The sequence below is a fragment of the Anguilla anguilla genome, chromosome 3 (assembly GCF_013347855.1).
Source record: "Anguilla anguilla isolate fAngAng1 chromosome 3, fAngAng1.pri, whole genome shotgun sequence".
In the NCBI taxonomy this organism is placed as follows: domain Eukaryota; kingdom Metazoa; phylum Chordata; class Actinopteri; order Anguilliformes; family Anguillidae; genus Anguilla; species Anguilla anguilla.
The window spans coordinates 42,450,360-42,463,163 of record NC_049203.1 but is presented as its reverse complement, the minus strand read 5'-3'; the positions used below and the strand labels follow the sequence as shown (position 1 = coordinate 42,463,163).

The 12,804-nt window shown below is 39.9% G+C and overlaps 1 protein-coding gene across 2 annotated transcripts; it reads left to right on the top strand.

The window, feature by feature from the left end:
• The first annotated feature begins 5,635 nt into the window (after positions 1 to 5,635).
• Positions 5,636 to 10,146, top strand: LOC118223926 (aquaporin-8-like). 2 transcript variants are annotated; one of them, XM_035411010.1, is made up of 6 exons: positions 5,636 to 5,680; positions 6,006 to 6,307; positions 8,166 to 8,292; positions 8,917 to 9,131; positions 9,509 to 9,643; positions 9,886 to 10,146. In XM_035411010.1, exons 2-6 carry the CDS (start codon positions 6,057 to 6,059, stop codon positions 9,941 to 9,943), a joined length of 786 nt encoding a protein of 261 aa, XP_035266901.1. In that variant the 5' UTR covers positions 5,636 to 5,680; positions 6,006 to 6,056; the 3' UTR covers positions 9,944 to 10,146. The 2 variants fall into 2 exon arrangements, with proteins under 2 accessions (XP_035266901.1, XP_035266902.1); XM_035411011.1 differs by having other exon boundaries at positions 5,636 to 5,684.
• The last annotated feature ends 2,658 nt before the right edge of the window (positions 10,147 to 12,804 follow it).

Sequence of the window (12,804 nt, the reverse complement as noted above, 5' to 3'; positions counted from 1 at the left end):
TGGATGCCCTTACGTGCTGAACACCACAAGGAACGTGCAGCAGAACTGAACAGGTCAATTCAACATAAGTCTGACCACGCCACCCAACAGCTAACAGAATCTTCTTCACTGTGCTGTCCTGGAATAGTCTGGTTTGTTTTGTTCCCATGGAAACACTACACTAGCCACCCTGGTTCTCGTTCTATGAAGACAGTGGAAACGAGAACTGTTATTTCACTGGCCCTGATGCACTTCATGTTGGCCCTGAGAGATAATTAAGAGTAAGAACCTTTTTTGTAAAATTCTTTTGCAAAATGAATTCAACCAAATGACAGGCAATTGGCATAAGAACTGGCCTGGCAGTATTCTTTGTGTGTAGTCTCAGTTTAGATACCTTTATTTTGAACATTGTGATACACACACACACAAAACAATAATATGCTTCAATGTAATTCAATCATGAATTAAATTTATGCATACTTTAAGAAATGCCACCATACAATGAAAAGTGTTAAATTTAAATCTATAAAGTTAAAATGAGACAACACATATTCAGAGTCTCCAATCTACTGACAACCAGATTTAACACCAGAGATTTCACTGTGGTGTTTGTTTGATCCATCCATTCTGCAAAAATTCTTGGTTTAGCCTATTGAGGAAGCTTTAAAAAATTCATGAAAACCGTGGTCCCCACTCCCCACTGCTGATCAGTAGCTCTAGTCACACAGTAACCTGTGAGAGGAGGGGGAGCATGGAGCACATGAACTTCCAATCTCCACTTGCCTGGAACTAACTGCCATAACACTGTTCCACAGTGGGACTATGACGTTGATGTGTGAAAACACATACATAGCCGGCTTTTGTTTTTCTTGGCTTGTACATTGTGATCTTGTACATCCGGTTTGATGGGTAAATGCAAATTTAGCTATTTAATTTCACAACTCTGGCAGGGAGAATAACAAGCAACGGTTAACACCATGTTACATGGAATGTAGGGACTTTTAGCAGGAAAAGATTTTTGAAAAATAGTTAATTCAAGCAGCAGTCCCCAGAGTTGTGGGAGAGGTTAAGGTGGGTAAAAATGACAAACTAAACACCCGGTAAATAATAACTTTGCATTAACATTAATACCAGTCAAATTTAACACTTAATATTATGCAGTGTAATACATGTACTGTGGACATGCAGTTGTTTTTATTTCTTTAAATATTCTAATTCCACATTTGAACACCTTTGTAAAAAGGTGACCTCTAAAAAAGTAATGGGTCACAGAAATGACATTTGTCAGCTAAGTGTGCAGTGGTCTGAGTACCACTTCATATGTTCATAACGGTGAAATATGTTTAACGACAGTCCGCACATTAAGATGTTCTGTTTTTTCTTTGTTTTTTTCATAATAAAAAATCACTGATAAGTATTTTTGACCCCATTTTGGACCATAAAACTATCTAAACTATCTAGTAGTCTAAACACTGAGCATTTTACTCAGCATGCACCATTATATTTCTGTTAAAATAAATTTAAAATTTGAGTATAGATCGTCGGGGCTCACAAAAAGAATTAGGACCCAGGAGATCAACGCAGAGGCAAGTTAAAAAATAAAAAATAATTTTTTTTTTTTTAAGTCTTTACTGAAGTCATCAAAAAAAGACAGCAACAGGAGGTAATATACCAGTAATACAGACACAGGGGACTAGCACCTAGGACTAACATGAAAGAATACGAAGACCATGCACTAAAATTCCATACAAGGGCAAAAAGCAGTAATTTCATTTTTGGTTTCTTAGCATTTTTTGCAACATTAAAGACATCCTTTATGATGTGGTATGATATGTCTCCACTGTAGTTTTCTGGATAAAATGGAGGTTCAATTTACAGTTACTACAAAAAGCCTTAGGGAAGCCAAAGCAAAACACCGTGCTCAAGTGCATAAACTAGCCTACTCAGCCTTTGTTTCACAGTGCTTTCACGTTAAGTTACTGTTTTGTTGCACTTCAAAGTTACTGTATGTTGCATTGGTATCTACTGTTAATGGTGAAGCACAGTCTGACTCAAAACCATCTCTAGCTAATAAATAAAGTAAAAAAAAAAAAAAAACTCAAAGCAATCATGTGATTTTACAAGAAAACATTTGCTGGTGTTTTTGTGTTATAGTATATTTCCTTGTATTGGCATTATATCATTAGAGCGAGAAACCTTTACAAGTTAGGGGATAGAAAAATAATTACCGTTTTATTTTGTTAGAATATAAACATCACTAGGTTCTTATGAAGGTTGATAATGCACAGTGATATCAAAAAACAACAGAAATAATTTGATTTAAAAAGATACTAGGAATATCACAAGAATACCATAGAATAATAAAAATGTGCAGTTTCATCTTATATCATTATCAGAATATGGATTTTTAAAATCATAATTATCATTATATCGCTTTGAATTGTGATCAGTGACTTAAGTAAAATATAAAAGGGCAGTTACTGCTTTTTGCTTTGGTATGACCTAATATTTTTTGTGTACCATGCAATGGCAAAATACAATAACTTTCAAATAAGGGTCAAAGGTCAACTCAGACGTAAAAATAAATATGTAGAAAATTAAGCTTATGGAAAGCCAACAAACTGGCCCCTCTCCATAGACCTGCCTACAACTCATTTGGCTGGACAAGAAGAAAATTGTAAAGCTATTTTTCTCAGTTTTACACTTCGGAAGTTACTGTCTTTTGCCTTCGCAAGGCTGAAAACCAGGAACTTACATACACCATGAGACACATGCAGACAATCATTGAAAACAAGCAGACAAGTGCAGACTGGGGAAAACCAATAATCCTATTACCAAGAAAATTAACAGGCAGGAGACACTAAACATGGAATACACAAAAACAGGTAAACTAAAACTGGGAAGCAGGCGGCAACTAGTGGCTGGAGAAGTGACAGGAACCCCCCTCCAAGGACTGGTCCTCAACTGGGACACTGTTGGTGAAAGTTGCAGATGAGGTGGGGGTCCAGGATATCCCGGGCAGGAACCCAGGACCGTTCATCTGGCCCGTAACCTTCCCATTTGACCAGGTACTAAATGGTCCGTCTCACAATGATGAGGATGCGGTGGACCAAGTAATCTGAGCAGGTGGGGGCTGTTGTATGGGTCAGCTAAGTGGCTGGACACCACCGGCTTGAGGCAGGACACGTGGAAAGCAGGGTGGACCCGCATGGACCGCGGCGGGGGGGGTTTGTAGGTGACCAGACCGGATTGATATGCTGCAGGATTTTGAAGGGATCGACGAACCTGTAGGCCAACTTCCAGGACTCCACCTTGAGGGGAAGATCACAGGCCGACAGCCGTACCTTCTGCACCGGACAGTAGAGTGTAACAGGGTGACGCTGATGGTTGGCCTGGTGCTGGTGTCTGGCTAAAGCCCCGCTGGAGAGCCACTCAGACATGTCTCCAAGTCTGGTGACAGTGGCGGATGAAGGTTCAGGCAGAGGACACCCCAACTTCTTCCTCCAGCTCAGGAAATAGGGGGGAACCCAAACTGCAAAAGCCTTGTGGATGAGCACTGAAGGGTATAATTAGTATATTTGGCCAAGGCGGCTAGCTTACTCCACAATGATGGGTTGCACTGACGTGACACCTCAGGATGGTCTCCACGTCCTAGCTGATGCACACTGGACTGAGGATGGAACCCAGAGAACAGTGTGGTGGAGGCACCTACAAGAGCATAAAGCACTCCAGAACTTGTAGAACTGAGGGAAACCCTCAGTTGCAAGGAAACCCATGGATGTCTGAGCAGGGGAACCTCAGGCGAGTCCACCAGGTGTAAGTGAATTGTCTCTGTATGGGAATCGCAAATCCTGAGCAGGAGGGGAGAGGGGAGCCACTTTACCTGGCCCAAGCCTAGGGGTCTCAGAGACCTACTACAGACAGGGGTTGAGGCAAGTTAAATCAGTAGCACTTTCCACCTAAGGGCCAGTGAGTAGTCTAAAATTTCCCAAAGAACCAGAGTCAAAGAAAGCTTACAGGTTACATCTGGTGGTGGCCCAGTGGAGGCTCACAGGCAATAAGGTGCAGGAAACAGAGGTCAGGAAAGTTGAGTTGACTTGAGCTGGCAGGTATGTGCACAAGGATTTGCGTGTTATGCATTCAAACGATAAAGCGCTTCTCGTCACATTAATACTACTAATTAAATAAACTGGCAGTGAACTGCATCAGAGAAATAAGCTTTTTCACAAAGCACTGCACAAAAAACCGCCACCCCATGCGGTCTGCACCCCCCGCACCCCCATAGTGACGCCTCTGAGGAAAACCACCGTTGAGATTGAAATCTCTTTTGTGAGGGGGACCAAACACAAAGTTACACAAGACAGTCAACCATCGAGTTACAAACATCAATTGGGGAATGAGACAACAGTAATTAAAAAGCAATGCAGAGTTTAAACGCAGGAGAGTATTTCAGTCACAAATTATATGAATTCCATGCTTAAAGTCAGCAGTTGAAAGTAATTGGTCAAGTTTTTGATTTTTTTTGAAGGTTGCTCCAACTGTAATGTGCAAAACATCTGAAACCCAACTTGTCACATTCAGTAAAGGGATGAGAGACTTTGAAGAGTATCACATCAGTAGAGTGGAGGTGATAACTATGTGTATTTTTAATAAGCAGACAGCTGAGGTATGAAGGAAATTTATTTGTTTTATAAATGAATATATACAGTACCAGTGGATCAATCTACTCAGATGTAATGAAGTCAACCCAGACGATTTATATAGCAGACAATGACGGGTTAATGATATAGCACCTGAAATGAACACCTGAAATCAACCGCAAAGCACTATGGTAAACTGTGTACAAGGCATGTAAAGTACAGGAGGAAGCATGCAGGTAAAGTATGCCTCCATAGTCAAGAACAGGTTAAAAAAGTAGCTAAAATCAGTTTATCAGTTTTTTCTTGATTTTTATAACTAAAACAACATTTATTCCTGAAATAGAAGCCTTATCTGTTCACTTTCAAAACACGTTAAAACATATTGCCTGGTGTATAATCAGGGACAAAATAACACAACGTTATTTGTTTTCAACACGTTTAAAGTGTGCTTATTAAATGTACATTTTAAAAGGCTTCTCACAGCTTGGAATATCAAAGCTCAAAATGCAAACGCAATGCCATTAACAAGCATTTTCTATTTTACTGAAAAACACCATGATTTTATTTTATAATGGCCTAGAAACAAAAAAACACAAACCATTGATATAATAGAAAATGCTTGTAATAGCATTGCATTTGTAATCTGAGCTTGTTTACCAGTCACAAAGTTAATCCCTCTAAATGCAAATATGTGGTTTGACGTCAAATGACCAAAACTTTAGCTTACTTTGCGTAGACTATACAAAAATCTTGCTTTAGGGGGGAGACGTTTGGAAAAATCCAAAAAGCAAGTCCAGCTCCATCCAAACCACTTCATGTTCAAGGAGGTTACTGAGTCTGACCACAAGGTGACCCAAGCATGCCTGTGGCACTATATCAAGGATCAGTGGTCAAGGATAATATCTTCCAGAACATTAATTTTTGAATATGCGTAACACTAACGCTGTTAGGAAGTGGCTATATGTTAGGCAAGCCCTATAAAAGCTGCCTTCTTCCAAGACAGATGCATCCGTGATCTCCCTGTTTTTCAAGAAAGGACGAGAAGTTACTGGGATATAGTTGTGAGTGAGTCAGATGTATATTTCTATTACAAAATGTTTTCATGGTCAAGCCAACTATGTATTATCACACTGGACGACCATAAATATTTAGAAGAGAACTCTTATATATAATCAAACACCATTTGAATGTGATTGTCATTATTATTCGTAAATTCTCACAGAGCAAACCTGATATTAGGATTAGTTCAATTAATATTTACGAATATGATATTTCGTTTCCTACATACATTATTAAGATTGAAGAAAAAAAACTGAAATGTTGTGCTGAAGTCTATTTTTCCGTGTGCTGATTAGTACACAATGTTTGTTTTCCATTTCCCCACAGTCGCCAAAAGAAGTTGCTACCTAACATTTCTCCATCTCTCCTGATGCCACCATGTCTGCCCTGCCAGCCGGGCCCGGTAAGGGGGATTGTGAAAAGGGAGAGAGGAAGAAAAGCAGCGGTGGTCGTAGCGGGTACGACACGTACGTGCTGCCGTGCGTGGCCGAGTTTTTCGGGACTGGCCTCTTCGTATTCACCGGCTGCGCTTCGCTGATCGAAAACTCTCCGGGAACTGGCAGGCTTCAACCGGCCGTCGCGCATGGATTTGCGCTTGCTATTTCTGTGGCCATTACGGCAGGAGTGAGGTACTGTATATGGCGCAGCAGTTCTTGACAGTAACTAACAGTAGTGCCCTTTCATGTTAACGGACCGTTGTGAGTTCAGAGCTTTACGTGTGAAAACCAACAAAAAAAATCTCACCAATTTAATAGTTATCTTGGCTCAGCTCTTGTTTGAAGTGGGATTTCTGTGGTCGCTACAGTGAGTTACGCCAGTGTTTCTCAGGCCTAGGTGCAACACCGTGTCTAAGCCCGTGGTATGCAACCCCGTTACTGGAGGTCTGCCTTCCCGTAGATTTTTATCAATAGTCTATGTTTGCGCACTTGACTCTGCTAATTAGCAGCTCAATGAGATCTCTAACTGTTGAATGATGGTGTGGCTTAGTTAGGGTTAGAGTGAAAACCAACAGGGATGGTTGATCTCCAGGAACAGGGTTGGTTACCACCTGGCCAAAGCTGTGTGCTCAGGATCCGTGTACTTTTTGGCCACTCGTTTTCTTTTTCAGTGACAGGAATTACGTTACAGTGCACTTTTATAATTATGTAATGGTGTACTTTCATTCCTAAAAAATATTTAATTCATTATTTGCATGCAACGTCAGTGTCTGTGCATTGCAACTACAGCAATGGACTGTAAACATTTGTCCTAACTGCTACAGCTGACATGGGCACAGTCAGAGATGATGAACTAACCATCTCTGGTACCGTTTAGGCCACTAATCCATGCCCACAGATTTCCACATCAATTTGACCCCTGGGATGCTCCTTTCTCCCGTGAGAAAATGGAAATAAGAACATGACACCATGAACTTAAAATTTCAGTTTCTGTAATTTTATGTTTAAAATTGGTCACCAACATGAATAACCATTTGATTCAAATTTTGCAATATCTGTTTTTAAAACGAATATCAAATAACCATTCATTTCTTGTTTTCTTATTTCTGTTCATGAAACAGAAAAAGATTGGCCAAAAGTAGCCTACACGGATCGCTCAGTTAAGCAGGTAATTATTCTATTAGTTGGACAGAAAGCTTTTCTGAACTGCCTATTAATTGTTGATTAGGCCACTCTCAGCGGAGACAGATTGCCCAAGCTTGATAAAGATACAGACATGAACGATGAATTATGTATTTATCTTTATTTAACAAAACATCTTCTGAATGAAGAGTTAAGTTGAGAAGAATATATATACAGATGGTGTGGTCCTGGATCAAATTCAGGAAAACACTGAAATAGCCTACAAATGTTTGAGGAAGTATGTAAGCCAAAACTTTAAAATTTGAAATTTAACTTTAGTAGTTTGACGAAAACCCATTTCACATTACAATTTGTACTTCACTGACTTCATTAAATACATTTTGTTTGTGGCATCAGATAACTGACACTGAGCATTATGTCCATAAAACAGTAATAATATACAATAAACAATGCTGTGGACCAATATAGCTACATATTTTGTTCTAATTAAACATAAGTGTTACCGAGACTTCTAGTGATGATGTACATGGATATAAAACATCACACATGCTTAAATTCAGGACTCAAGGTTAAGTAGAAGGTGTGATAGCATTCAGCTTGGGAAGTGCTGTGACACACAAAGAACAATTAAATGAAGGACAAGAGCTCATGCCATAATTTCCATCACCGCTGTCACCGTTTGTTTTGTTTTTGTTTTTGTTATTTTGTTTTTTTGTTTTTTTGCTGTAAATACCTATGTAAGCAGCACAGATGATTCAGTGGCCAAAATGAATTTTGCCGAATCAGCTGATGAAACGCTCTTTCACATTCACGCAGGTGACTTAAATACCGGGCGCCTGGCCGTCCTTGTTGTATTGGTTCTATCTCAGCCTCACCTTGTTTGCTATATTGGTTCTGTTTGGTCTAGTGGTGGACACATGAACCCTGCGGTGTCGCTGGGAGCAGCCTTGTGTGGAGGTCTGAATGTCTTCCTGCTTATTCCCTTTTGGGCGGCGCAGTTCTGCGGAGGGCTGGTCGGGGCTGGCTTAGCACGGGTGAGTGGACCCGTGTTCTCATCCAGATCGCAGCTGTGACTCTCAAGAATAGAAAAATAAAAGACACACACTCGCTTATTGCTCCAAAAAACGAACAGCGGTGTTTATTTTTCCATGCGAGATGCGAACGTTCCATCTGCATAGGTCTTCATCTGAGATCTTCATCCTGTGCCTCTTTCCATAATGTGCTTCACAGACAGTCACGGCTGATTGTACTTCTCAAATCCATTTTGGCTCTCTCACTCTCTTACAGACCCTGTCTCTCCCACCCTCTCTTTCTCTCCTCTGTTTCCCATTACACTTACAGTATGTGCGAATCCCAGACATGAACAGTGCAAAAAGCCCTGTTTTGATGAAGAGACAGGCATGTTCATAACAGCAGATAGGGAAAGTTTATTCACTACCAGCTGTAGGAATAAATGTGTGATACAAAGTTTTTATGAAGGATCAACCGTTAAGCCCCAAGCACTTAGAATGGCTATTTCTGCAAGTTTTACATTAATCTTAACGGTGCAGTATGCAAGTTTGGAGAAACGAGCAATGGTTTTAAAAAAAACCTCAGACTAAAAGGCGTTCTTCTTCTCCATAACAAAAATGACATTCTCTCACTCTGTCCACATGCAGGCGGTGTCATCGGACGCACGCTTCATCAACGCGTCGGGCGGAGCCTTCACCTCCATCAAGACCGACGAGCAGGTGGCCGGCGCCCTGGTGGCCGAGATCGTCATGACGTTCTACCTGGTGCTCACCGTGTGCATGAGCGCCATCAACAAGCAGAGCAAGACGCCCCTCGCCCCCTTCTGCATCGGGCTCACGCTCACCGTCGCCATTCTGGGAGGGTAACTACGCATGTTCTATGAGTTTGTCTGTCTGTATCGCACATTCTTGATCCTTTCAGAAATGTGCTTATGAAGCTACATCAAACAGTGTTAAATAGTAAATCGTGGGGTTACGACGAGTGGCATAATCAGATATATCAACATTTTAATGAAAGATTAAACAAACTCATGCTGCATAATCCCATTTCGAGCATTTTGCCCACATACATCCATACACATCCACCAAGAAGAAACAGATGTTTAAAATGTGTTGAGACAGCCTTTGTCCGTATAGTGTAATGTAATATTCATGAGAAAACCGGAGGCTAAATCAGTAGTAGTACCAGGACTGCAGCGTATTTGTGTCTCTGACTTCAGTCTTTTCTCGTTGGTGTCAGGGGTGGGGTGTCGGGTGCCTGTCTGAACCCAGCCAGAGCCTTGGGCCCGGCGGTGGTGGCTAACTACTGGCCCTATCACTGGGTGTACTGGGTTGGGCCTCTCATTGCTGCAGTGATCGTAGGAGTGGTCCTCAGGTACTATTATACTAATAAAATCAACATCATAGTGTCATGTTATCAAGAAATGAATGATGTTGTTTTCATTTATCATACTGTTTCTTTTATTTTTAATATATATATAATAATGCAATATTACAATTATGAGTATTATAATTAAATATTATTTATATGTTATTAGTTGTGTGTATTAGAAAAACACACAATAGAGAATGACAGTGTTTTCCTCATCGTCAACCTCTCTTTTATCTTCTTCAAAGGCTTCTTCTCGGTGACCCAGGGATACGACTTGTCATGAAGACGGAAACTTTTGCATGAAATCTTCAACTTTTCAACTTCTTTTTTTTCATTCCCACTGCCACATACACACACACAAACACACACGCACATGCACACGCGCACACACACACACAAGCCAAGTCACACCACCGAGATGTGAGGGAGACATCACATGTGCACTGCTGAGATGTTTTATCTGCCAGCAAGCATGACTGTGTGAGCTGTGGCAGACCCAGGCAGTTTGAAAGTATTGCTGCAGTACGCAGTCTGACGAAGGGCCAGTCTGACTGGGCTCTACTCTAAAGGAAACACACAGGGCCTTACAGTGTCACGGCTCGGGCTCCTGACCACTAAATGCCGTGTTTTAGTTCTTACCTTGTTCCTTTCATTTCTCTGTGTTTGGTGTCTCGTGTCTGTTAATCATTTGTTGTTATTGGATAATTGATTCTTCACATTTCGCTGGTCTGCTCGTTTCCAGTGATTGTCTGCATGTGTCTCACTGTGTATTTAAGTTCCTGGTTTTCTTCAGTTCATGTTTTACTGGTATTCTACTGGTATTCTACCTCCTTTAGCCTTATTTCTGTTTTGTGTTTCTTTGCTGTTTAAAGACTTCAGTAGGCTTATTAGTCTGCCTCCGCATTGATTTCTATGCTTGGGTCCGAATACTTTTTGTGAGCCCTGACATACAGTGGATGGCACATCATCTCGTAGCACTAAGCAATAGAAATGTTCATTTGCATTTAATAATGGATGAATTGTGTATGTTATTTAACAATTAAATTGCACCATATTATTCATCATATTGAGTAGATTTAGAAAATCATACAAAATATGTAAACAGTGTTTGCTTGCATGCCAGGCTATTGAAGGGATGACACTGGCTTTGCCACCATATCTGTTCCAGCTGCTATGTGCGTTTTTTTTTTTGTTTTTTGTTTTTTTTTGTGGACAATTGTCTGTGAACAAACTGAGGAACATGTAAACCATTATGTAAGAAGGCTAGAGAGAAAAATGTTTGGGGGGAGGAACCAATGGTATGATATTAATTCAATCAACTCAGTGCCAGACCAACAACACAGAGGCAGAACCTGCCTAAAAAACCTTGCTTTCAACCTCTTCAGATAAAACTCACCTGCCTGTATCAGCCTCAATCTAAATTTCACTGTGGGATTTCATTTTCACAAATAGATATTGTATAATATTAATGCTATTTTTCGTATTTACAGAGGTATGCTGAGATACAAAGAGAGCTGGATATTGGTATGAATAAATGTATGGATATATTTTGGTATCTGATTAAAAATTGTAAATAACTATGTGAGAGGATCACAACTTGGATTATTTCTGGGGACCTGTCTAAAGGGATACATGTACATATGATGGCTGTTTGTTAGCATTTGTTTCTGGAACATATAATTGTTTTTGGTTATCATTATTAATTACTGTGTTTTAATAATTTTATTTTAATAGTCCTACATGAATTTGAGACAGAAGTACCAATTCAGACTGCAATTAACACTTAATAAATGGTTTGTTACACACTGCAAGACGTATATGGAAAATTATTTGTGAAGTTCAAATACATCTATTAATTCACAAATATATCATGGGGACAAACCTCTATTGTTTGTTAGTGGGACTGAGTTATTTAAATGACCGGCACAATGGAGCAGATAGCTAAGTGTTGATCTTTATCATCTGCATGTTTCTTTGTGGTGTACATATGCTTGCATGCTCATGTGTGATGTACACAAGTCATCACCTGCCACAGCATCCAGGTATTTGCATGCCATTCACAAACACAGGTCTTCCATTACTAATATTCGACAATCACATTTTTTTTACATTACTTTGTTATCCTTGGTTATAAACCCTGTTCAAGGCAGAACTGCAGCTCCAGCTGAACCTTTATGCAAAACTGGAATTGTGTGTACTGTGTAAATTATAGTAACATAATATGTATGTGCAGTTTGTGATCCATATTATAAAGGACAAGCCTTTACCTGCCAACAAACACTGTTTGCTGCTGTCATAACCTTTTTAATCAGTCAATACAATAAAATCAACAAGCTTCTTCAATAGTACCTTTATAAGACTGGCTTATGGGTCACAGTATGCACAGTATGACTTTCCTCTTCAGAATGTATTTTAATTCCTAATACAGGAATTTTAATTCCTTGTTATCACAGTGCTGTCCCCTTCCCCCCCATTTCTAATATCAATTGACTTCTCAATTCTCCCTTTACCCAATAGGATCATTTAGTTGCCAGTGTGCGGGGGGCCAGTGAAAATCGGTGATAGAAACAACGATGGAAATTCTCTCTCACTCACTCACTCATTCACTCTCTCTCTCTCTCTCTCTCTCTCTATATATATATATATATATATATATATATAGGCTGATATACAGTAGGGACATATTCCTAGCAATGTATGTCAAGAAAAATCAATGAAAAAGAGTACAGAAATAAACACTGCCTAAGTCAATCTTGACTACAGCAATAATAACCTTTACAGCGCTGTTAGTTAAGCTGTGGTATAGTAAACAATATATTTCCATCTTAAACACATCCAGTCGGCCTATTCCTAATAATAAACAGTAATAACATTACTTAATAAATAATTTGACAGTGTCTCCCAAGTTCAAATTCAAACCTCTATCTTCCACCCATTCCTTCTCTCTTACTTTCTCCCCTCTGTGCATAATTTTTGTATCCTGTTAAAAGTATTCATTGGGAACTTTAGATCACACAGATAACCTATATCTGCCCCCCTCCCAAACACACACACTACATTTTGACAGATCATTCCAAATGTAGTGTGGCCTCGTTGTAAATGACACACATCCGTAAGACACATCCTGTTTACCGCCGCTGCTGTTCGCTTCGCCATCCAACTGT

Coding starts and splice junctions, on each gene's coding strand:
- LOC118223926 (XM_035411010.1), top strand. CDS start 6,057: ATGTCTGCCCTGCCAGCCGGGCCCGGTAAGGGGGATTGTGAAAAGGGA. Junction 6,308..8,165: donor GCCATTACGGCAGGAGTGAG/GTACTGTATATG, acceptor TGTTTGGTCTAG/TGGTGGACACATGAACCCTG. Junction 9,644..9,885: donor ATCGTAGGAGTGGTCCTCAG/GTACTATTATAC, acceptor TCTTCTTCAAAG/GCTTCTTCTCGGTGACCCAG.